This window comes from Plectropomus leopardus, chromosome 15 (assembly GCF_008729295.1).
Source record: "Plectropomus leopardus isolate mb chromosome 15, YSFRI_Pleo_2.0, whole genome shotgun sequence".
Classification (NCBI taxonomy): domain Eukaryota; kingdom Metazoa; phylum Chordata; class Actinopteri; order Perciformes; family Serranidae; genus Plectropomus; species Plectropomus leopardus.
The window spans coordinates 12,323,528-12,349,083 of NC_056477.1; the positions used below are offsets into that span (position 1 = coordinate 12,323,528).

The following is a 25,556-nucleotide window of genomic DNA, read 5'->3' on the forward strand; positions in this document are numbered from 1 at the left end:
TAGTAAAAATGATGTGTGTCATTTTTAAAATATTTGGTGTTCACAGACTACCAATAGATGGCTTCATGAGTGAGTGGGTTGGCTCGTGCTCTTCCAACGCTGCATTTTCTTCGTAGTTGTCACCATTGCTGCGTTCAAATGCTCCTCCTGAGCTCTAAAGTCAAAGCTCTCGTGTATACATAAACGTCTTGTCGTGCATTTTTACCCTAAGTTAAAACACAGAAATATGCAATACGATATACAATTTATTGTGAAGTTGTTTTGCATATTTTTGCGACCCATCACATTTTATTTCGTCGTTTAATGTACAGTCACGTCAGTGTAAGTCCATTTTTTCCGATGACATTGAATGCAACACGGGTGACGGTATGAAGGGAACTCCCAGCTTCTCCAGTCACAAACCGCCTACCCATGAAAACACCGGAGAGACCCACAGAGGGACTCGTACCACATTGCTGTAATAAACAACATTTTGAAGAGAAGTCCTTCAACATTTCGACGGCAAGGTAATTACACTACACACACGTTTAGTCATCTTTTATCAGAAGCAAACCTAGCTCTCCGCCGAGCCCTCTCTGCCCAGTGTGGGGCTGTTCAGTTAACACTGTGTTTCCAAGTCGTGGTAAGGTAACTGTTAATTAATGCGTTATGCACTGTTAAACACCGTAACATATGTCACGCTGCGTTGCTCTCCGCTATTCGGCAGACCACTTCTTAAATTTATCACCAACCACAACGTTAGCTAGCGATAACTAATGCAGCTCAGTGGCCTTGTGTTGAACATTTTATCAGTTGACGACAAACCATCTCTCGATATCTTTAATCCCGATCCAACGTGACTGGCAGAGACTCTCGTGTTGATTTTTTATAGAGATAATTACGCCGTTTGTTAAAATTCAGATTATAAATATAGGTAAACATATTCAGCCTTGTAATCCACAATCATGTATAGCTAACCGTTACCCGAATATCGCGCTAGGAATTCAGTGTTTTAGCTAGCGAGCTAGCTAGCTAAAAGAAGACGCCAGCTCTCCTATCTATTTTTAGGTGGTCAGACTATAAGCTCTTAAGCCACACTATACAGTGTTTGCCGAGGCCCAAATGTGAACGAAAGCAGTGTTATATGCACATTAAGCCACCTGTGTCAGCGATGAATTTGGTGTAACTGTTAAAGCTATGTCACAGGTGTGCCCTCTAACGTTACAGTGAAACGCAAAATACATCCACAGCTGCTCTGTCTCTATGTAAATATTAACCCGGAGTATTAATCAAACATTTGTTTCTGCTCTCCTCCTGGCGCGGTCTTTTTTATTTGCCTCGTTTATTCGCCTAAAAACAGGGCGGACCGGGTGACCTGATTTTACGTTAGCATGGTTTCCCAGACACGTCCCCCTTTCCCTTTTGGGGAAAGAGGGGGGAAAAACTGATCACGGATATGTTTTGTGTCGTTGGAAAAAGAAAAGAAAAGAAATTGCCTGTTACTGCAGTATCCGCTCAGGCCACAGTTGGACAGGGAAACGAGCCAACACAGACATTGATCGAAATAAACAGAGAGGTGTCTGTGCAGCGGAGCGGGTGAGAAAGCAACTTTTCACAGACATAAACAGTATGACTGCAGTGAGTGTCAAGGGGGCAAAATGTTAAGAGTCAATGGGGTTTATTGTTGCCGATGCATGCAGCCACAGTCGCTGAGAAAGCGTCATTGGCAAAGCAAAGCATGTCAGACTATCAACAAGTGGAAACAATGAGTTTTCTGTAGGCACAGCTATGATTCAGCCTTGGAAAACTGTCTAAGTTGACAACTAAACATATTTACCAATAGCAGCTTGGATCATCAACTTCCTCCTGAAAAAAAAAACAAAAACGTTTCATTGTTTCCGACGTCTTTTTTAGAGAATTAGTAAACTCTAATCATGTGATTCTCATAAAGTTTTCTGCATTGATATCAGAATCAGAAATACTTGGAACACTGAATTGCCTTGAAAAATGCAGGTAAATTTAACTATCAGTCTGAATTTCTGTTTATATTATATCTCATTGTTAGGTTTACATAAAATGTAGTTATATTTACTTAATTTTGTGAAGTTGTTGCAACTTAAATATGACAATCTTTTTTAAGTTTTAGCAATCTCAGTAAAGTCTGCTGGTTGCAGACTAGTCATGCATATTTGTATTTTCTTAAACATATTAACAAAATAGAACTTGCAGATTTCCTGATTTCATGGGCAAAATCCTCCTTGTCGTGATCAAGTTAAGTCAGACTAACTTGGTTTACAGAAGTTGCTAACACTTGAAAAGAACAAGGCAATTTCACCATTTAAGTTGCAACAACTTCATAAAATGTATAAAGCTACATTTTTGGTAAACGTAACAATTAGGTATAAAATAAACATAAGTTAAGATCAGTAGTTATATATAAAGGATTAGGATTTTACAGTGTAGCGGTAAGAAGTATGAAATAAGTATATATATATATATATATATATATATATATATATATATATATATATATATATATATCACAATAGCTCTTGACAGTCTATTTGTAGTGGGTGATATGAGTATTTAAAATGTAAAAACTACAAAAACAGGTGCCCTGTGTGTATATTAAAATATACAAACTAACATATAGGTTTAGAAATAAAAAAGGGCAGTATGCTACATTAACACAATACAACATAATACACTACTGTGAACAGTGGCGTATGCTTTCTAACTGGATTTAACAGATCTAACTGGATCTGTGCATGCTGTTGGTTACTTCCAAAGGCTGCAGATTACTTGTGACATTAGAGCAAGGTGTTGTTTGTATGACTGTAAACAGCATAGCTTTACTACTCAGCAGTTTAAAGCTGCACGATGTGCAGTATGCTTTAGTTGCACACCAGTATTTAAATATGTAAAATATGTGCATAAATTTGCATTTATCTGTTACTCATGTTAGTGTCAGCCAGTGCAAACAGTTGCATCTTGATTTTAAACCAAAAAAAGAGAGCACCAGGAAATTATGAAAGACAGAGATATCAACAGGGCAGGATGAAAGGGAGACAGATGAGAAACAGGAGAGAAAGAGAGAGAGAGCAACAGACTAGATCAAACTAATCAAGCTCAGCAGGTATTTTAACTAACCATTATCTTTCTAAATTTAAAGAGATATTAGGAACAAACAGACAACAGTGTATATCAAAATTAGATACTCTATTACAAACCTTACAATTAAATGTGGTGATCTGCTGATGTTTTTACTCAGCAGTTTAAAGCTGCACAAGTATATTTTTTAACACTAGAGTGAGTACAATCATTACAATAATCTTGTGAAAGCCCTGTTCCTAGGTGTGAAACAAGAAAAAACATGTGCCATCCAGTTGACACAAATAGACTTCATTCACTGACAATAAAGGAGGTACTCAGCAGCCACTTCATTAAGTACACCTATGCAATCTAATGCTATCCAACACAACAGCAGTGTCAAAATATCTATCTTTACAAAGTTTGTAATGTTTTGCTCTCAGTCACATTGTCAGAAATGTTCAAATGCAGTCAAATATTTATTACTGAGTTCACTGTTGTTTCTTATTTGTTTTCCTTCCCTTTGATCTACAAAATACAGTCCTGCGCGACAACACCACTAACTATGACCTTAATGCTAAGCAATGCAATAAAATTCACACCGCTGTGAAAGTGTCGACTAAAATAAAATTCCCCTCCATAGATTCAGTGTAATCTAACCACCTGTTCACCCTGAAGGTAAGCTTCAGGGTACATTTGTAGTTGAGCCAAATTATACACATTACTGCCAAAATAAACAAAGTTTGCAACTAGCTGACGGTGTCTGTTTGCCCAACAAACCCTGAAGAAGATCCCTGTGGATTAAAAACGTTGCTGCATTAAATATGCTTTTTGGTATTGACAGAGTGTATATTCCAGGAAAAATTACCCTGACATTTTGTTGTATTGCCTATCAATTTGTTTTTGAATAGTTTAAAAGACAGACACATGAAGGGTAAATACTGTTTGGTAGTTCTGATGTTCTAAAATTGATACATTTGGCTTTTGAAATTCATATTGGCCTTTTCTAAATCAATCACACATTTTGCAAATATGTGTGTCTGCCCCTCCCCAGTGTATTTGAGCCTCAATACTCAAACCACAGCTTGGGTATAACGCTATTACCTGATGGCCTCGGCCTGTTTGTTTTTCTAGCATATGATACCACAATGTTTGTGCCAGCCAATGGCCATTGATCTTTTGGTTTTCATGATTGGTTTGCCTCCAGAGAAACTATATGTAATGGCTTTAGTCTTGTTTCTGCCATAATTAGAAACACATGAAGTTTTACCGCCACTCACATGATGTCCCAGTTTCCTGTGGCCTACAACTGCTTTTTGAAAAACTAGGCTAGTAGCACTTCGATGTAGCCTATTTTGTGTATTTCAGACAAGAAATTATGTCAAAATATGAGTTGAATTTTAATAAGCCTTGCCGGACAAAAGGGCAGTGTTTTTGTAGTCTAATGTCATTTTACTTGGCTGGGCTTTGTTTGAATAAATGAAGGAGCCAAACAGACTTCATGGAAATTTGGCACGGTTTGACAATTAGAAAGGATATGTGAGGTTATACATCAGACTAGTTGATGCAGGTACATGACAGATGCATGTGGACAAGGGTGGGGAGCGGGAGCACGGGTAAGGAATGTTAAGTAGTGCAAGCCGCCCCTGCGAGGGCCAGCTTTTTTTCCGTTTAGTGCTATTGTCTAACCTGCTCACCTGAGCTGGGTATCCCCCTGTCCTGACTTGTTTCTAACGTCCTCTTGCATTACACTTATGTTAATCAAGTTTCTCAGGGTGTTTGGTGTAAATAAAGTGTGATGTCATCAGTAAAAACCCAAACTAACGGTTGAAGGCCTGGTCTTGCCCCTATTTGTGCATATTTTGGCCTACTTTAAGGGCAAAATACAACATGATGCTATATTGAGGATAGCTGGTGTGACTGTGGCAGACCAGTGTGTCATTTTGTGCTCATAATTGTCCTTAAAGTTGCACAGATTAAATCTTTATTATTATCATTATTATGTATGTACAACTTGTAAAAGTGTAAGAGACACTAACTAATAAGCAGGGCCAGAAGGAGTCCCTTGAGAGTGTGCCGTCATTTACTTCCTTGGCTCCACAGCAACTTGAAACTCCACCTACTTCAATGTACAGTATGTTTAAGATCTAATGTGCTTCTTTTTTGCGCCAGACTTTCCGACGCTAATGTGCTGTAGGCAAGGCAAGTTTATATCGTGCATTTATTTAAACAAGGCAAACCAAACTGCTCTACGTAACACATGAAAAGCATCAAGACTTGAAGCAAAAAAACACGATATATAAGGAAATTTAAATGCAATTTAAATGATATTAAAGAGCGAGGGAATAGAAAATAAAAACAAGCAAAAAAATATTATAACACATATAAAATAAAAAGCTAAAAGTTACAGTGCAGTGTAAGAAATTAAAAAGAATATTTGAATACAAGGAAGCAGCAGCAAGAAGAGTCTCCCGATTCTTCTTGTGATTATTTTAAAACAATTGTCATTAGACACTTGGATCAGTTTTCTGTATATGCTTTTAAGAAGGCATGTCTATAAATCTTCTAAATTGGAAATTACACAGTTCCAGCCGACATGGAAATGAGCTTTATTACCATACATGACTGTACAAGATAACGCAAAAATAGAAACTCTGCAGTCGTGGGTGTTGCCCTGGCTGCACTTGCCTAACCCTTTTTTTGTGTGTTTTACGTTTTGTGGTTAATAAATGTAACACATTGCTTAAAGAGCGCAGTTGAAACAAAAAGGAGCATTTGCTTTGTAGTGTAGGAGTTTTGTTTTATTTTCTGTCAGAGAGAGCAGATTATCTTATATTGCCACTGAGTTTTAAGGTCATGAAAGGGGTTTGATGGATGACATCTTTTTGGAAGATTGCGCAGGTCAAACAAAACTCAGAAATCAAGGGTCAAAACTCACTGTTCTGTGCTATTGCTCCATAAATACAACGTAATGGTCTAAAACCCAAACACAGGCCAAAAGAGAGTCGTTAGGTTATGTTTTAAAAAGTACAGTTCACATTCACTTTTGAATTTAAGTCCAAGAAAGATTTAAGTTGCATGAAAGAAAGTAGAGCACAACATTTATTGATGCAATATCTCCAGCCTCTTTAACGAAGCCGTTGTTACTGTATGTCATGGACTCAACGGTGTAATTAAGAAGCACAATTTTTAGTGTCAGCCAAACAATAACACAGTCAGGAAATTGCATCTTTCTGCTCAAACATGCAAAGTCATTACAAGTCTGTTAAGCTGTCAGTCTTGTTGACACTTGCAGTTTGGAAAGTTGATATTTGAAAAGATGGGGCTAAATGCCGTGCTGCACACTAATTACACCCTGTTGACAACAAGTCCCCCGTGTGCTATGCTAGATATAATTTCTGATGTGTCTGCACCACATGCATTTAAGCAGAGGGGGAGAAGTGTGCTGGTCCTCTGGGGCTGCGAGGGCCTGACATCCTAATCAGTGACTCATAAAGCCACAGGTGGCTTTCTCATTAGCGGAAAGCACCTTCCAGTACAGTGGGTGTTGTGCCATTCAGCTCAGCTCCCCCTGAGACTCCTGCAAGAGCCATCCACGCTTTATGGCCTGTCTCATCTTTACCCCTGGCCAAACAACTTGCTTTGTTAATTAACAGACTGATAGAACATAATATTGTTCTGTGATAGCAGAGTTGCAAAGGTTTGCATGATGAAGCACTTTTCAAACTGGGTTTATCTATCACTGTAGACCTTGTCATCTTTCTGTTTTCCTTTTAATAAAATCATGTAATAACACATCCGATTTTAGTCACGTGATAGTAGAGGAAAAACAACATCTTCTCTTTTAACATTTAATCAACTTTAACTTAACTGTTTTGAGGACAAATGGAAAGGAGATCTAGTTATTAAGTCACTTGTTTAAAATAAAAAAAAATGAAATTGCAAAGAAATTGAGATTTTTGAACATATTTTTAATGAAAATATTCATCCATGGAATTTTTAAAGTTAAATGGTACTGATATCACACCCAAGGGCTTGGCAATATGGCTGAAAAATAATATTGCAATATTTTAGGCTATATTTTTATACGCAATAGATATATATTTTCAGATATATATTAAGTTAGTACATTACAAAATTATTAAGGTAACTGCAGTTACAATAAAGTTAAATATTGTACAGTTATAATAAAGTTAAATAAAGTCCTATTTTATTTAAATAAATCAAAGTGGAACCAGTTGTACTTTTATTTTGAGGTACCCTGCTTGTCTTGGGCTGGAAGTGTTGATGTTTTCGCTGTGAAGCTTCAGTTCAACAGTAATTTTTTAGTAGTTACAATAAAGTCAAACTGTTAGCGTGATGGCTTTAAAACATGAGGATTTATTCCCTGTGAGCTGGAAACAAGCTAACAGCTCTCCAGTTGTCAAACTGTGCCATACATTAAAGGTATTTGTAAGTGTCAGTGGTATTGTATGGTTGCAAAATGCGACAAAATAGTTGCGGTACGGAGCCCTGCAGGTAGCAAAACACACACCTTGTCTGCTCCGTCTCGATAAAGTGAAAGGGGTTCGAAAACTGCAGAAGGGAGTCTTGTGCCACTGTCTCGTAAAAAAAGATGTGACAATTAATACTTCATGTCTGCGATATAGTCATTTTATACATTCCACATAAAACAAGCTGCAGTGCATCATATCACCCACCCCATCACACCCCCTGCATGTAGTCCAGTGGAGGTAATAATAATGCATGCACAATGCAAATAAAAAACAGTCATTCATAAAGTTATGACCACAGTTAAGCAAGTACCCACAGCGGAAACATTTAAATGGCAATCATTTATTTTACCTCCTATTTAAATTTCGTCCTCCCACTAGAACTGTAGTCTACTTCTCTGACAAAATTAGAAGTGCAATATTCCTCGGCAGTAGTGGGAGGATGTTATGTAATGCATGTTTTGGAGCCTCTGTTGTCAGCTGTTATGGTTAGCAGATTGATTATTCCCTGACAAATAAATATCAGGACCTCGTCGCCCGTGGTCTTAACTTCACAGTGAATGTACTCAGTCGAGGCTGTCATCAGGGCTCTGCTAAATTTCTCAGTTTCATACATTTTTCTTGCCCTGAATAGCTTGTGATAGTTTCAAGACCTTTCTAATTGCTTATCCATTGTAAGACTTTTAATCTGATAAGATTGCTCTGACTTTTCTTTCAAATTGGAGAACTTTTATTTTCTTCTTATTTTTTTCTTCTTCTTTCTTATTTCCTCTTACATGAGCTTATGTACGCTACCACAAGGAGCTTGGTGTTGTCTCGGGAGCTGTTTTAAGCTTGTCATCTGCATGTGATTCTCAACACAACAGATATATTGATGGATTCCTGTAGGTCATTGTGAAGTACTCTGTACTTCAGCTCAGGACAGGAAGCTGCTGAGTACACACATTGTTCTTTGACAATAGAAAACAAAATGTGGAAGCAAAACCTGGAAAAGTCAGGTGTCATTTTAACATGTAAAATTGATGCCTGTGCAGATTCTGATTTACTTTTGCCATTTTTCACTGCAAGACCCATTTGCAACGGTTCTAATATTGACTGTGGACCAGTTGAAAGCTCCGGGGCTTTGTTGATTTCTACAATCTACGGTAGCATCAGCCTTGATTGTTTGCTTGTATACACAACAACAGCAAAAATCAAACAGTCAGTACAATCATGTGACATATAATTAACTTGTAGGAGTTAGAAGCAGAGAACAGAACAAGATGTTTTGTTTGATCAGTAAGTTACTAAGTCAAGTCAATTCATTCATAAGCTCCTACTATAAAGGCATTTTTGTGATCTTTATTTTTTAGACATTTTTTCATTACTAGAGCGGTGCTAATCTGGTTGGTAGGAGGCAGAAATCTCAAAAACATTGATGCAAGAATCTATCTGCATGGTTAGTTAAGTATTAAAATATTTATATATTTATGTGTGTGTGTGTGTGTGTGTGTGTGATATTTCAGATGAGTTGACCCTTTAATCTTTAAAATGCTGCACATTCCAAACATGTTATTCATCTCCTCTGTGTTCACTGACACCAAACACAGTTTCATTTGGTCTGTCCTTCAGGTTAACAAAGATTGGCTGCTGGTTGCTCTGTACTGTAGAAGTTTACAGTGCATTACCAAAGATTTTTTTGATTGCAAACTTAAAGTTTCTTATAAAAAAATCAGGAAAAGAGTAAAGTTCTTTACTCTGCTGTCTAAGCATTTACATACATAGTTAAATTTCAACCATAATAATTTTAACTAGGCTGTCCCAGTTGTGTAAATATTGGCCCTGCATTGTCTACCTGTGGGGCATTTGTACACTAGGTGTAAAGGGATACAGGTGAGAGCGTGTTGATCAACCATTGTCAGTGTACCTCACAAGATAAAAAACCTGTAAAGGGATATTAGGCTTTCAAAAATGGTGTACAAAGAAAAAGGCAACACCCTTGACACAAGGCAGGGGACAAGGCAAACAAAGCATTCCCTTTAAAACAGCGTCGAGGGGGATATCACCTTCATCTGGCTTTTATGTGATTCTTTTCTGGTTTTGCAATGTCATGTCTGCTGAATGTATCATACATATCCAGGTTAGATGCAACATGAGCTGTCACTATGAGAAGTTTCCCTGAAACCACATGCAGGAGTAGATAGCAAGTGAGTTTTAACTTTTGTTTTTAGAGTTTCTGCACTGACACAGGAGTCGGTGGCATTGCTTGACTAAAGCACCAGAAGCAAAACTTTTTTATAATGAATTTGCCCACATACCAGTTTAAAAGTTGGCCTAATCAGGTCCAGAGAATCATGTACTTTATTTTAGGACTGCAACAAACAACTACTTTTGTTATTGATTAACCTCCAGATTATTTTCTAAATTAATTTAGTTTATGATATAATAGTAAAAAAAAGTTTTAACGCCCACAATGATGACTTTAAATTACTTTGACCAGCAATCCAAAACCCCCAAACCGTCACATTTTACTCAAAGGGATTGCTGAATTACATTTTGTGAAAAGCCTTTACTATGACTGTGACTGTGACTGTTCACGTTTTCTCACTGTTACCTTAGAGGCACACTGTATTTGTCAGGAATTAGCTACAAATTCCATTTGAAGCTGTAATACTCGTACGGCCAAGAGTAATATGCCTCAGGTTGGCGTGCCTGTGTGTGTACTGTATATCTGTTCTCACATCTCATTCACATGTCTGTACCTCTGCCAATTTCCAAAAACCATTCTTTTCACCGGGAGATTTCAATTGTCACAACTTGTGGGTGTTGCAAGGGCCAGAAAAACAAAACAAAGAATGAAATGAACGACAGGAAACATATGTGAAGCAATAGAGATAGTGGGAGAAAGTACAATCAATAGGGGCTGGCTCCTGATCATGTTGACAGGGAGGAGAGTGACGGAAGAGGTGGAAACCAAAAGACAGAAGGTGACGACAGGTCAGAGAAACAGTCTTCCTCCCCTCTGAGGCCTTTTGAGCTGATGAAAAAAGAGGGAATTTAGGAACACAAAACAGCAAACTCTATGGCACAGGTGCCCCTCAGTATAAAACTCAAATTCAGATCAGGCATTTTAAAAGCTTTAAAGTGGTAACCCAACAAGTTTCTTTATAAAAACAAACCGTATTCACATCCAGGCTGCTATTGACATTAGTACATTTTTAAGAGTAGAGGCAGTTTGGTTTTAATATTGGTGACCCACTTGGACACAACTTTTCTCTTCCCTTAAAGGCCATTCATATCCATCGTGAATGAGTCATTTTCAAACCACTCAAAGTTGCCTAAAGATGGGCTACAGATGGTGTGTTTATGTTTGTGTCGGCTTGACATATTGTCGCTCTTGGGTGGGATCTTTTTCTGGTGATGTCACATGTACTGCCTTGTGTGAAACCACCCAACTCCCCCCTTCACCTCCCCTCTGCTTGGCCCTACAAAACCTTCTGAGGGGAATGACTTGTAGCACGAATGGAAAATGCAGTTGCGGTTATGTTTTTTTAGTATACTTTTTGAGATCTATCACTTTTTCGAGTTAGTACACTTAATTTAGCTGTCTTGCTCCCAGCGGTGTTGTCACTTTTACTTTGGTAGAACAACACAGTTTAAATTAGATTTATGTTGAGATGCAAAAGTAAGAGGAAGTGGTGACAGGAAATACACTATGGTATCTTGTAAGTCTGTGGTGTTTTAACTATTTTGTGCCTTTGAATGCTGCTTCTGAAAGTCTGTCTTTCTGTGAAAGTTTGATTGATTATTCACTTAAGCATGCAATCTGTAATCACTTTGGGTTTAAATGGTTGACTTCAGATTAGTGGTGCGATATCGTTTAAAAATGGAGATAAAGGTGCACATTTTCAGAGTCTCTCCTGGAAGCTATTCAGGAGTGTTACCCTCTGAGAAGTGACAGAAATAGCTGTGTCAAGAAGTAAAGAATAGATATAGAGAGATGTTCAAACTCTGGCTTATTGCTCAACAGCACAAAGCTGCAAAAGTAAGAGGAAGTTGTGACATGAACTCCAACCCTCCTTCACCTCCCAATTTTGCTGAAAAGTGTTTGTAAATGTCAGATTGTCTGAAAGTCACAGAAATTGCTGGACACAGCCACCTTAACCTAACATATGAAAGGTAAGGGGGGAGGATGTTTCCGAAGCTATGGGACCACCTCTCAAGCACTTCTGAAGAAGCATACTGGCAACTTAAAGGCTCCCTGTTGCGCTGCCAAGCTGTTTTACTAAGTGGGTCCCTGTTTTGTTTCTTGTGCATGCACATGAGGACACACATGCAATGCCATTGGCAGGAAAAACAGTCCTTTCACACTATTAAACTGATCAACAGGTGGTGGTAACATGCCAAGGTACTTGCAGTGCACCAGCAAAGACAGGAACGAAACTAGTAAACACAGATGTCAACAATGCTGGAATTTAAACACTTTGGTTTTGCCAATGTGTTTTTTGAAAGAAAAGGCACTTGACACGCTCGTTGCAGCTCAAGGATGCACACTGCAATGTTTTGCTAAGCAATACTGAATGAAGGAAAATTTGTTAACAAGAAAATTCCACAGGGCCCCTTTAAGTAGTGTTTGCCTCTCCAGTATCTTCACCACTGATGTGCCTTTGAGCAACCCCGCTACGGACACTCCACCCAAAACTCTGATGCTCCACTTCCTCTAAACAAAACAGAGTATCATGACTAAGAAGGGCCATTATTATTTCATATTTACACAGGTGCTTTGAGTATTTACATGTCAGTATTATGATCTAAGAATCCATGGATACAGCTGACCACAGCCTATTTTCTGTGATGGATCAAATTACAAACTTTGAACAGCCACCCTTTAAGCTTTCTGGATATAAGCGTTGTTTACTTGAAAGATAATTGACTGTAGTATTGAGTTGAATGTGACTACTTAGTTGCTCAACTGCTGCCAGACAAGGTTGGTAAATAATGACTTAAGGAGGCAAACTGAAGTGATGTTTAAATTTTAATTGTAAACCAGTTGGCTAAGTTTCTTTGGGCAGGTTTATACAGTCTATAGCCTTAATGCTAAAAGTGCAACTGGTATTAGTGCTGAATTTTTGTAGATATTGACCAAAATTATTAATGTTCTTTGATTGCCAGGTGATGGTTAAATAACAGATAAGCTTTAATGTCCACAGCTGATCATTTGCTCATGGACACTGAAAGCATGTGCAGAAAAGCAAAGAAGTGAAACCGGTATAGTTCTTGGTCAGTTTTGAAATAAGCTTGTGTGAGCTGTAACACATGGACACACACATGTCCACAGAGGTGGGGCTTGTTTTTAGCAGAACTCTGTCCTACACTGAAAATTTGTTTAGCAGTTAAATTTATACGATTAAAGAAAAAAAATGCTTTGCTTTGCACATGAAAGCAGCATTGAGAATAAAGGTGAACCAAGCTTTATTGAATCTAGCTCAGTCTAGCTCTCTCGAGTAAGCTTCTTCCAGTTTATTGATCTATGGGAACAGCTGGTGATTTATCAAGTCAGTAAGTGTGAACTCCGTGCTGGTTTATGAGCAGCGTTAAGATTCAAAGTTCAGCTACTAGAACTTATGTCACTCTAAAAACCATCAGACCTTGGTACATTTATCTTCACTGTGCGTGCGTGCAGTGCAGAGTGTCTTTTTTGTCGTCAGATAAAACAAAGGCAACTTCCCTCAACACCTTAAGAGTCTTCGAATGAATGATGTCAGTCCTATGCCTACAATAAGTAAATATATGACAATAGCAGTCTCCCTGCTCAGTAAGGACACACCTCAACGCTCAGACAATAATTGTCTTACGTTGTTTTTCTCTGGTGTTGTCATATTTACTAAAGCTCTAGAGGGAAACAAAGTGCTTTCAAGGTCAGAATCCTTTGTTTAGGGAGTTGCGTCAATGTTTTCTTTTATCTTGTATCAAAATTCACAACATCATAAGGCTGAAGCATTTCCAGACTTTCCTCTGTTTTTGTAGTTTTCTGCCCTCAAACAACATTGTCCTGAAGAATTCCATCTGTTTTGCTTCTGGCAGAAACATTTCTTCATGAAAGCTTGATTCATGGTCATCAGGTATCGGTTAACCTCAGCTCAAAAAGATCTGCTTGGGATGTGTTTTCCACAATGTTATTGCAGGATCTATGTTTTCCTGCAGGGTCAAGTTACTTCCAATGAAAAGTCAGTGTATACTCGCCAGATATTACTATACTATACTATATATCCAGGTATTTGCTTGAATAAGACAACAATCACGTCAATCCACTACTAAAATAGATATGCATATTATTAGGGAGGGATGTCCTGATTTCAAACATTGGATCAGGGGTCGATAAAGGCATATTTTGACTGATCAGGATCTTGAATATTATGCATATAGAGCATCCGATCCCATCCTGTCAGCTGTCACACAGATTTTTTTACTTTCGTAATTTTCGCAGCCTTCATCCCCTCTGCTTTTCTAAGCTGTCTATCTCTCCTCTCTGTTGAATTTAAGAGCAGCGGCTAAGCCCCGTCTGCCGCTAAACACCACTCATTATAAATAAAACCGTAGCTTTCAGCTATAGCGCATGGTGTTTCTCCACCCCACTAGGAGGAGAAAGCAGAGGAGACTGGTGCACAGCTGACTATAGCCACACCCATCACTGCAAAGTTAAACAAAATCCCTGCGAGCCCTGCATTGAGGCTCGGCATTGGCAGATGCGCGATATTAAATGACAAGGGGGGCAAAAAAAACGTGATATACTATATAATACTATACTATAACACTTCATGTTCAGGTCTTTGCTTGAGTAGGACAACAATGGCATTACTCAATAGATCTGCATATTATTTTGAAACAGTATTCAGATACCTGGGTAAATACAGGTTAGTTCATCAGTTTCAGGAGTAGTTTGTTTTCCCCTTTTGCCGGTTCAGTGGAGTGAGATTATTTCTTCACCGAGCGCACTGTAAGCTGATTCATGGACCAAAGGTCCTCAGCACACAGCTGACTCAGTGACAGCTAATCTCTGATCTGTCTCAATTGGACAAGCTGCCTGATGCAAGCGCTCTTTGTTTCTGTTTTATTTCCACTAAATACTGCCCTCCTTTGCACTCTTCACACTATGTTAAGGTACACAGCTGGGTTGTCACGTAGCTAAGCTGTTGTGACGAGGACTCTCCTGCTGTGCAGTTTGCATGCTATCCATATGTTTATTTTTACACTGGCTTTGTGCTCTGTATGTTAGAATCATGGGGTTATCGGGTCAAACTGTTCTCCAGACCTCAGCAGGAATAAATTGGATGCCAGGTGTTGTCAGAGTTGTAGACGACCCAGCTTATAGCCCATTTATTTGGCCCTGTTTTGCTGGCCGAAATGAACAGGCCTCTGAGCCGAGCTGACTGATGTGCAGTTTGTTGTCCTGCCAACCAGCCGTCCAGCCAGTGTATTTAGCTGCTATTGGCCTTAGCTGAGCTGGCTGTGCTGGGGCCTGGCGGCTGGCTGATTGCCCTCTTTACAGGGGTGGGGTTGTCTCAGTGTTCGGCCCTGACCTTCACTCTGATTTATGAGTTCCTTCTTCTAGTCTGTTTCCCCTCCCGTCCTCCCCTCTCGTATCCATGCAGTAGATCAGGACTTGCCTCCAGCTGTACCTCACACTCCCCCTAAAACAAGCAGGGCCACCCTGTGTCCACCACCGACATCGCGGTCTGTAAACAAACGCATGATATGCAGCAGATGTGTGTGTGAGTTCATCTCCTTGTTAAGCCTTAACTTTGGCTTTTGCCTGAAGCCTGGATGAGAAATGCACACTCAAAAACAAAGTTAAAAAGTAAGAACTGGTAGGAGTTATTTATCTACTATAGCTACAGTTTAGGCTTTAATTGGTTAAGAAACCTGAGCACCTCTTACACAGAGATCATGCTATAGTATGAGTTTATAATATTCATGCTCAGGGTCAACAACTTTATAAATACAGAATTCACACAAAAAACTATTACTATATCTGTATATTAATTTTACATAACAAAAAAGAAAAAAATATAAAAAATCATATATCAAAACTGTACATATCTAAGTACACACATGCACCCATACAGTTATACCCATACACATCATATAATTACATTCAACCATGCATACATTTCAAAAGCATAATACAGTTACACGCAACCCTGCATACATTTGAAAGGCCATTAAAAAAAAGCTAGATACAACAACGCTACAAAGTCCCTTCTACATGCCCCCTGTGCATTTTTACTAGGGAACGAACAGCGGCATCATGCTGCTCCAGTGGGTAATTTTTAGACAGTGTGTCGACATCGTGCAATCTGAAGAGGCATGATGCCTGAAACAGCATCGGCCTCTAGGGTGACATATAAAATGCGTCAGCAGTGCTTTATAAACAATAACAATAGCAAAACTTGGCAATAAAAATCATTTAATGTCTCTGTTTATCGCGGCCGAGCCTGTCCTCTACTTGAAATATAGGGAGATTCTGGACCTCATTGTGTTCTAAATGTGTGGATATTTTTGTCTGCTGTTCTTCTTTGAGTTAATTGCTTACAGATACTTTTTAAATCTCCCACAGTGGGTCGCACGCCATCAAAACAACACAACCGTGACGCCCATGATCCCATTCTGGCTGCCCTGTTTATACAGACATAATTTCAGTGCTTTAACCACCTCTGATGCCACCTTAAAGGTGAGACAACTGATGTGAAATTCCTGCCTTGACAAGGGCAAGTGCAAAAAAGTGCTCTGAATTACAAGGACAGTTGACTTGGATACCCCATCAAACTCTAGAAGTTAAGAATTATCTGTCTGGCTCTGTCTGCTCTGCTTATCAAATGAATGATGAATCACTGCCGCCGAGGTTTTTTCTCTTGCCATCCATCACTTTTTCTTGCCTTCAGTGCACCTTGGATCTGTTTACACAGTTATCTAATAGTAGTGGTTTTATACCTGAAATCCTTTCATGTGGGCAGTTCAAAAGCACCACTGCATACTGTACTTGTGTGTGTTGACACTTTCTCAGCGGAAAAGAGGTTCATGCATAAAAGAGCCAATCCAGATTTCCGTGTTGTGAGGATCAAAGAGGGGAATCGTGCTGTTCAACTGAATCCTCGAACTGTTGCTGTTATTGTTGTAAAAGCTTTAGAATGACTTGAATAATTCATTTAATGTTTCATGTCTGTGAAATGGAGCTTAAGTGGTTTCATCTGTGATTTTCAGTAGTTCGGAGTTGGCCAAACAATCTGTGTATCATGGTGTTATATTACTTCACAAACTAGCGTCCTGGTCTGACCAGGCATCCGGTCTATAACTACACCCAGAAGATTTGTATAAGCAGATATTAATGCATTCAGATTCACAGCATTTGTTTTTCATTTAACAGAGGTGCAGTGTGTGGACGAAGAGCTGATGAGGTGAAGAAAGCCAAAGGAGGCCACCGAGGTTCACCTGCTATCTACTGGCCATACTTCTGAGTGACCCTGCTGCAGACTTTCTCCCTCCATCACTTCAAGAGGAGGCAGGGCTCCCTCTAGGTGCAAGAAACACCATGTGCCAAAACTGGAGAGGACTCACCACTGCCCCATAGACCGCCAAACCTCTTGTGAACCTTCCTCTCTAGCCTGAGGACGCTCCTAAACCTCCACACCGCCCACTGGCCAAGATGAAGAAGGTGGCAGCATGGTCAGCAGAGGATGTCTCTGACTGGCTGAGCAAAGAGGGGATGCCGGAGTACATAGATGCGCTCCGTCAGACGGACGGTGCTGCTCTGCTCAGACTCAACAAGGCAGATTTCCAAATGCCTCCCCTCTCGCTGGTGTCGTCTGATGGCGGGCAGCAGCTATTGGAGCAACTGGAGACGCTGCGGATAGAGACTCATATAGAGGCTCACAAAAATGGTCATGCAAACGGGCATGCTGGTGGGCTACCTAACGGAACTACCAAGCCCCAGAGAAATGGCACAATGGGGATGAAGGACTTCAGGATGGAGATGGTCCACATTCCCATCCCTACAATAGAAACAACGCGCTCCTCATTCCCTGCGGAGTGGGGGAAGACGGGCATAGCGTTCGTCTATGCGGTGGTGTGCTTTGTCACCACCACAGTTGTCATCTCAGTGGTCCATGAGAGAGTACCACCAAAGGAGCACACCCCACCGTTGCCTGATAAGTTTTTCGACCTGTTTGACAGGGTGGAGTGGGCCTTCTCCATCTGTGAGATTAACGGCATGCTGCTGGTGGGACTCTGGCTGATACAGTGGATCCTACTCAAGTACAGGTACAGTGTAGTTTAGTCAGCCCTAATATTTCTATTAGTTAATATCTGAAATGCAGAATGCAAATAGAAATGTCATGTGATTCATTATCTTTGTTTCTTTTTTTTTCTCCAGGTCAATTATAGGCAGGCGGTTCTTTTTCATTGTGGGCACACTCTATCTGTACCGGTGTATTACAATGTACATAACCACTCTGCCTGTTCCCGGGATGCACTTCAAATGCTCTCCAAAGGTATTATACATACACACTTTCATTTCTGAGCATGAAAGGCTTCTTTCTTACTTAACTGCTTTCGGCACAAGCGTGCTGAACAGGCAAAGTCAGCAAAAAAATGAGATCTCTTTTGTTAGTTGAAAGCCTCTGAGTGCTCTCCACTGACCACTGATTGTAAGATATGTGCATGTCCTTTTTTTTTTTGTTTGGGGTAAGAGGTGGTTCGAGTGCTTGCTTTTTTGCGGTTCCTGTTTTATTGCAAATGTTGCTCTAGATTTGCAGTTTCATATCTGTTTACTTAAAGCTACTGTGTGCAGCAATTTTGTTGGGTTACTGTTGGCCTCTTTGAAATGCAGTATTACGTTTTTGTTAGTAGAAATATTAGAGAATCTTGGTGAAAAAAGATGGTAAAACAGAAGTGGTCTGTGTTTTCTCGATAAATCTATTAGCATATAAAACATTTGCAAGCTTGTAATGATTTTTTTCAACATGCATGTGCTGCTAGAGCACAAAATACAAGCAACATGGATACACACTCATCCAACAACCAGTTGTAAAAATCCTTAAAGGTTATGGATATAACCCCAGTTCTCTAATTAGCACGAGTTAGTGTCCCAGCACACAGAGATATACATAAATGCTGCATAGACTGTGTCAGCCCCACGTCAACATTGCCACCATTAAGAAGAAAGCTAAACTTGCCTGTGAACAGATGCAAATAATCAGGGAAGCGGTGGTTCTTCTGAATAAAAGCACTACAGTGTTGTATTTCTCAACCAATCCCAGTTACTCATTCATATAGTCATGGGTTTACTGATAGAGTGAAGTAGGGGGAAAACAAGCTTTGTCTCCAGACAAGAAGAATCTAGATGTTTAGACTGTAATCGCTGCTGGACACCAAAAAGAGGAGTCTGTGACAGGCTTACGCCAACTGAATGGCTTAATGTTAATTTTAACTTGTGGAAAATTATTGATTGTTACAGGAATTGTGTAATATTGCATTTGTCAAGCATGGATTTGTCTTATTTTTTTTAGTCAATGATTGTGGAGACATCCTGTTATATTACAATTGTATTATAGTATTGCTCTCTCCGGTATGGTGTTGCCCTAATGTACAATCCAGCGGCCAATGAGGCATCTACATTTTTATATCTACATCTCACCAGACGACCCTCCTTGCTATGAAAGCGAGGAAGAGGTGAGCTTATTTTGGATTGCAACTGGCGCAGAGTCAGCCATATATATATAAATATATATGTAGGGGAAGAGTCCATCACCTCCTGACAAAGACGTCACTGGTGCTAGCCAGGATCTATGTAATGTCATTTGAGCTTCTGATGAGGTCACACAGGAGACGTTCCCCATAGTGAGACACAAAATGATGCTATGAAAGAGAACTTAATAGAGCAGTGGTTCTAAATTTATTATTATTTACTGATCACCATAAAAGTGAGCCCAATGTGAGTAAGAGTCATAAGAGTAACTATTCTGATCATAGGTTTCACTTCCTCCACAGCTATCTCCTAAACTGCAGTTGACAACTACAATTCTGATCTTAATCATATTTAATAACCAAAATTCTTCAACTGGAACTGGAGGTCCCTGGAGCAAAATCGTATCAAATGGGGGTGTGTGACCTAATGTGTACCAATTTAGGGGTCCTTCACATGAAAAAGGTTGAGAACCACTGTCATAGAGTAAGGTATGCGAAAATTGCGGTCATTAGAAATGCTGTTTTTAAATTTGACTTTCAGCAGCTAAAACTGCTGTTACAGATAAAACTATTACATTTTTTAGGGATGGGGAAACATGAGGGTAAAGGTAAAACTTTGAGTGTAGAAGACATGTCACAAGTCACAGCCTTCAGTGTTGAAGTAATGCATGTTTAACAACCTTCCACCACGCTCATCCTCAAGCACTGTATTTACTGTAAATAGGACTTGACTAGGACGCTACTACTTATATTTTAGGGGAAATATCCGGGAGAAAAAAAACGTATTACTCAAGTAAATGCATCTGGTTGGTTAATAGACAGATAATTATTTTATTTACAGAAACTGCAGAATACAACAATACAAATGCTTGTTAGTGCTTAATGCTTTAACACTCAAAAAGGGCAAAAAGGGGCCATTTTATATCCTGCAAAGTTGTGTTTTTACTTTAAATACTACATTTTGTTGCCAATACATTTGTCCTTTACTCTTCAAACTTTGAATGTAAAAGGTTAACTTACAATCAAGTATTTTTTTACACATCTTCAGAAATGAACACCCCTATCCTACTTCTACACCTCATATATTTCGTTAGCAGCTACCAGTAATATTGTCGGCTGTTCTACTGTCATAATAATAAACAGGTCGTCTAATGACTGTTTTTCTTTCAGCTTCTCGGTAACTGGGAGGCACAGATGAGAAGAATAATGAAGATGATCGCAGGCGGGGGTCTATCCATCACTGGTTCACACACCATGTGTGGAGATTATCTGTATAGCGGCCACACAGTCATGTTAACATTAACGTACCTCTTCATCAAAGAATGTAAGTTTATCTGTGTCTTAACTATAGTTTAAGTAAGAATGTACAGGAAGGCTTTTACTTCATAGCAACACATAGCTCATTTTATGTCCTCAAGTCCATCTTTGACAACCTCATCACATAATCTAGTGCATACTTTCTCCTGAAGGTCACTTCAGATGTCAAAAGAATGATGTGCTAATCAGAAATGGTGACTGTGCTTTTAAAGGTCAAGAATAAGGTACAACATGCGCTCAGTTTCATAACTGATGCTATAGGCTAACACATACTACAGTTTTCAGTGCCATCTGTATCTCCCTGATAAAGCCTTTCACTGCTTAGCCTTCGCAGCACTTCTCTAAATGTCAGGAAATGTAAAGATAAAGGAAATGTTGCAGTGCTACGTAGCGCTATCTGCTTGCATGTCTGTTAACATGTTAGTATCAGTGTGCTAAGACATTGCTCTGTTACATAACCGTGTTGTCTGTTCCTCAGCATGCATTTCCTTTATCTAACGTTCTCAGTTTGCACACCCACTTGGTTCACCACAAAGCAAGAGAGTCAGAAGTCATTAGCATTTGAACTGTGGGGTCAAGTTGTAGACACTACTGCATTTCTTATGCTTTGAGTAAAGGGCTCTTCTTCTGCTACATCACATGGTACTGTAAAGCTTTTCTGCCACAGCAGTGACATCTAGTGGTAAATAGTTTGGCTAATATTTCTGCAAAAGTGTCACTGTGTTCTGGCTGAACTTCTGAGTACAGTGTTTTTCCACCAATTAGCTGATGGTAGGATGACCCCTCACTGGCAAAGAATGACCCAATTAGCCTATTTTCTAGACTAGATACTGTCTGGCTCGATCTGTTTCTCTGGTGTATTAACCCTGCTAATTTTACATTTGATTGGCAGATTCACCCAAGCGGTTCTGGTGGTATCACTGGTTTTGCTGGACCTTGAGCGCTGTAGGGATTTTCTGCATCCTTCTGGCCCATGACCATTATACAGTGGACGTGGTGGTTGCATATTTTATCACTACACGCCTCTTTTGGTGGTACCACACGATGGCCAACCAGCAGGTGAGTGCGACATGTGGCACAACGTATGTTACTTTATTGGCAATTGAATTAAAGTAAACGTTGAGAAGGTAAACAGGCACAAGGTAGCTGGAGCCATATCCCGATAAGTTATTAATGTCCGAGACTTTCTCCTACATTTTATCCTGAAGCAACTATCCCTTCAAAGGAATAGCTCAACATTTCTGTGAATTATTTTGTTGCTAAAGGCTTGTCTAAGAGTGAACAAGAGTGAAACCGCTGTCCTATTTGCACATTAAACATGCAGTTACAGCCAGCAGCCGATTATCTTAGCTTATTTTAAACATATTTTATCTGAAATTACCATTACTTAAATTCAATTCAATTTTATTTATAAAACCCAGTATCACAAATCATAATTTGTCTTAGAGGGTTTTACAACATCCGTCTGTCTGTGGACCCTCTCTATAGATCAGGAAAAACTCCAAGAAAACATTTTAATGGGGGGACAATGGTAGAAACCTGAGCAACTGAGCAAGAGCAACTGAGGAGGGATCCCTCTCCTAGGATGGACAGAAGTGCTAACGTGTCCTTAAAGACTGGACAAAGTCAAGGCACATAACAAGTAGTGGTTACAACCTGATTCCATATTATAAATTACATGTGAGCAAAATCTGACATGTAATAATAGAATCTTTTATCACCAGCTGAACAATTACTTTTACCTGCTATGTTTCTGCATGGATGACACTAACTTGGCCACTTGTGTAACAAAACTCTCACCAACTTTACGAGTTTTTGTTCTGACTTGATCAGGACGTAATTTTTAGTGATTATTCCGACACCACATGAATTCAGGGTTAAATGACCGTACCTGAAAAATGTGAAGTAAATTACTCAAAACAAAAACTAACTGGTATGGAAATTTGTTGTTGATATCTAACGACCACACTAACAGCATGGGTGTCTTCTTGTGTCTTATTTCAGTCCCTGAAGGAGACGTCACAGAGTAACCCGTTCTCGCGGGTGTGGTGGTACAGACTGTTCCAATACTTTGAAGAGAACGTCAACGGCACGGTCCCTCGTAACTATCAGCTGCCATTGTCATTGCGGTCGTTGCAGTGGAACCGCGGCGTGAAGTACAGCAAACTGGACATCCAGTGACCCTCATCATGGCAAAGTAGGAGAGGACTATGACTTCCATAAGTGCTGTTTTTACCCATGGAAGATGGCACTGTTAAATGTAGCGCTGTCATTTCACCTCTAGTAACAGACACATCCCTGTCCAAATGGGTAGCACTGTGACCCACCTAGTTTTTTTTTTTTGTGTGTATATACGTATATATATGTATTATTTTTGTTTTTTCTTGTCCTCTTTCTCCTCTGGTAGACTTTGCCAACAAAGAGCACTAATTTATATTTGTTTTCTTTCTTTTCCTCTTCGTGGGCCACACAACAGTTTATGAAGCATTTAAACAAACTTCTAAAACACAAAGATTTTTGGCCTAAAAGACTCAAATATTTTTTTCCCCCTCTCTGCACAAAACCATAGTTAATGTCTTCATATTCTTACAAGATTTTTAGTGCAAATGTTGTCAAACAAATGCTCATTTGATAACCAAAATGCCATAAGCATTTTTTTCTTTCTCTTTTTTTTATAGGAAATTACTTTTTGTAAACTGTCCTTGCTAAAATGAGTCAAAGGTGCAAAAAAATAATTTTTTTAAGTATGTCAAACTTTATTTTTCAAAAACAAATGATGTCCAACAAAAAGATTTTTAGATTTTTACCTTTTTCAAGATGGATAACTGAGAGCATAAGAATCTAATGTGGTATAACATTATTCCAGTGCCTTTCTTAGCTTGATTGTAAAACAGTTCAAGTACTATGTGTCTTGTGTCTCTCTGTCGCGGCTGGGACCACGCCGTGGCACGAGGTGGTACCTAGTTAACAGTCTTGTTCCCATGAATGTAAAAGCAACTACGCCAGCCTTACCAGAAAATTGGTTCTCCCAAAATTCAGTGCAGTGAGTGAAATGTCCCGTTTATTTATTGACGCTTTACGATGTCAGTTTGTGCTTAGTTGGTCTATACTGTTCTTACAGAAAATGACTGTTAACTGTATTTTTTTCATGTCTGTAACATTTCATTCTTACCAATCAGTCTTTAACCAACACCAGCCAAGTTCAAAGCCCAATCATTGAAACTCAGCTCGTTTTACTTTTCCACAACGACATTATCTACTAAACACCACTGCCTGATTGGTAAACGGGGAAGGCATGTCACTGAGTTAAGTTAATCTTGACCTGGACATGTCTTGTGCATCACCGTGGTGTCGCTTAACGAGTCCCTCTCTTGTTCCCCACAATGAGTCCCATTTTGTAATCTCCTCTATACTGTCTGGTCTTGTAACCTTTCAGGTCAATTTTCTGAGCATGTCTGTATGTATTTTTTGTGGCTCATCTCGTACTAAAGCTGCTACCTTCCAGTTTGAAGACAGTGTATCTTCTACATTGCCTCCATAAGTGCGACGCCAAAACTAGAAGTAGCAAACTCTCAACTTGGAACTTGTATGTGGGCAAAGAAACTTTAAAAGACAGTAAGGTCGTGAATCAGTGACAGTGTTCGAGGGGTCTGACTTTGGGTCAAGTACAGCAGATCACACTATAACTCATCATAACTTTGTTTAAATTTTGACTGAAAAATCCTTCCACCAGAATTTTTTTTTCTAAATCTAAATATGTGTGTTTGTTTATTGGTTCCAAACAAATCATAGCTTTGTCCAGCAACTGCATGGTCCAAGATAGCGTTATATCATGATACATAACAAATAAGACAGGAACACGAATGCACGTGTTTAGATAAAAAAACATCATTAAGCACCATGTAAAATGTGTTAATCAGATGGAAGGATCTTTCAGTCAAAGGCGACACAACATAGATATGATTATAGTGTGATTTGCTATTCTGGCCCCGATGACTCCAACAGAAGTGACACCACAGTCTGGCTCCTGGCGCGCTGACTCATGACACTTCCTTTATTTGTGTGTGGGAAAGAAGTTAAAGCACGGTGCACAGAGCTGGTGATATATTTGACCATTTGCGTGCAAGATAACATTGATTTCCATGAATGTGAACATGCGTCCTTATTGATATCCTAATCACGTATAGATGTTTTTTTGCTTTTCTTTTTGTAACTGCGACTGAACTGTAAAGAAAAAGTATTGCACAAGTTCATCTATAGGGAAAGATTTAACTCGTTTTGTGAAACTTTAATTTCAAATTAAACCGATTAGCTTTGATGATGAAACTGCACTAAGTGTTAGATTATACAAATCCCAAATAAATAATAATGTGATTAATTTCTTTAAACATTGTTAAAAGGAGGGGGAGCTTATATCTTTTAATGCCAACATTAATGTTTGAGACAACTTACCCTCCTCCCTGTAGCATTGTCCAATCATTTCACTTGAACAGAGAACGGTTTCTCAGTTTTTAAGAGCACAGCAGGTTCCTCACATTCGGCCGTTTTTTTGATTTGAGATCATGCTTGAATTAACGGTCCAAACTCTGCTCTCTAATGTTTGAGGGCTTTGATAAGGATGACGGTTGGAGTTCATGTTTGTTTTCTAGTTTGCCAATCAAGTTTTGTTTTTGGTTTTGTTCTCCTGTATGTTTCTCTGTAAACTTCTCACCCTCGTTGTCCCTTTTTTTGTGCGGATGTTTGTAAGATATGATAAAGGATTCTACTTGGGACGCTTTTGAATAAAATCTTTTACTATAATGTATTGGATCCACTGTCAGTCTGTTTCTTTCGATCACTGTCTGCATCTCATATGTTCTCATTGTGTCAACTCGCTGTGCCAAAAGATGACGTCATGGTAGACCCGCTAACATCCAGCAGATGGACACATTGAGTTACATAAATGAGACCAGCACA

General features: G+C 39.2%; 1 protein-coding gene across 2 annotated transcripts; it reads left to right on the forward strand.

The window, feature by feature from the left end:
• Positions 1-418: 418 nt before the first annotated feature.
• Positions 419-25,404, forward strand: sgms1a (sphingomyelin synthase 1a). 2 transcript variants are annotated; one of them, XM_042502159.1, is made up of 7 exons: positions 419-506; positions 16,159-16,272; positions 16,966-17,858; positions 17,971-18,088; positions 20,454-20,607; positions 21,493-21,659; positions 22,605-25,404. In XM_042502159.1, exons 3-7 carry the CDS (start codon positions 17,245-17,247, stop codon positions 22,779-22,781), a joined length of 1,230 nt encoding a protein of 409 aa, XP_042358093.1. In that variant the 5' UTR covers positions 419-506; positions 16,159-16,272; positions 16,966-17,244; the 3' UTR covers positions 22,782-25,404. The 2 variants fall into 2 exon arrangements, with proteins under 2 accessions (XP_042358093.1, XP_042358092.1); XM_042502158.1 differs by lacking the exon at positions 16,159-16,272.
• The last annotated feature ends 152 nt before the right edge of the window (positions 25,405-25,556 follow it).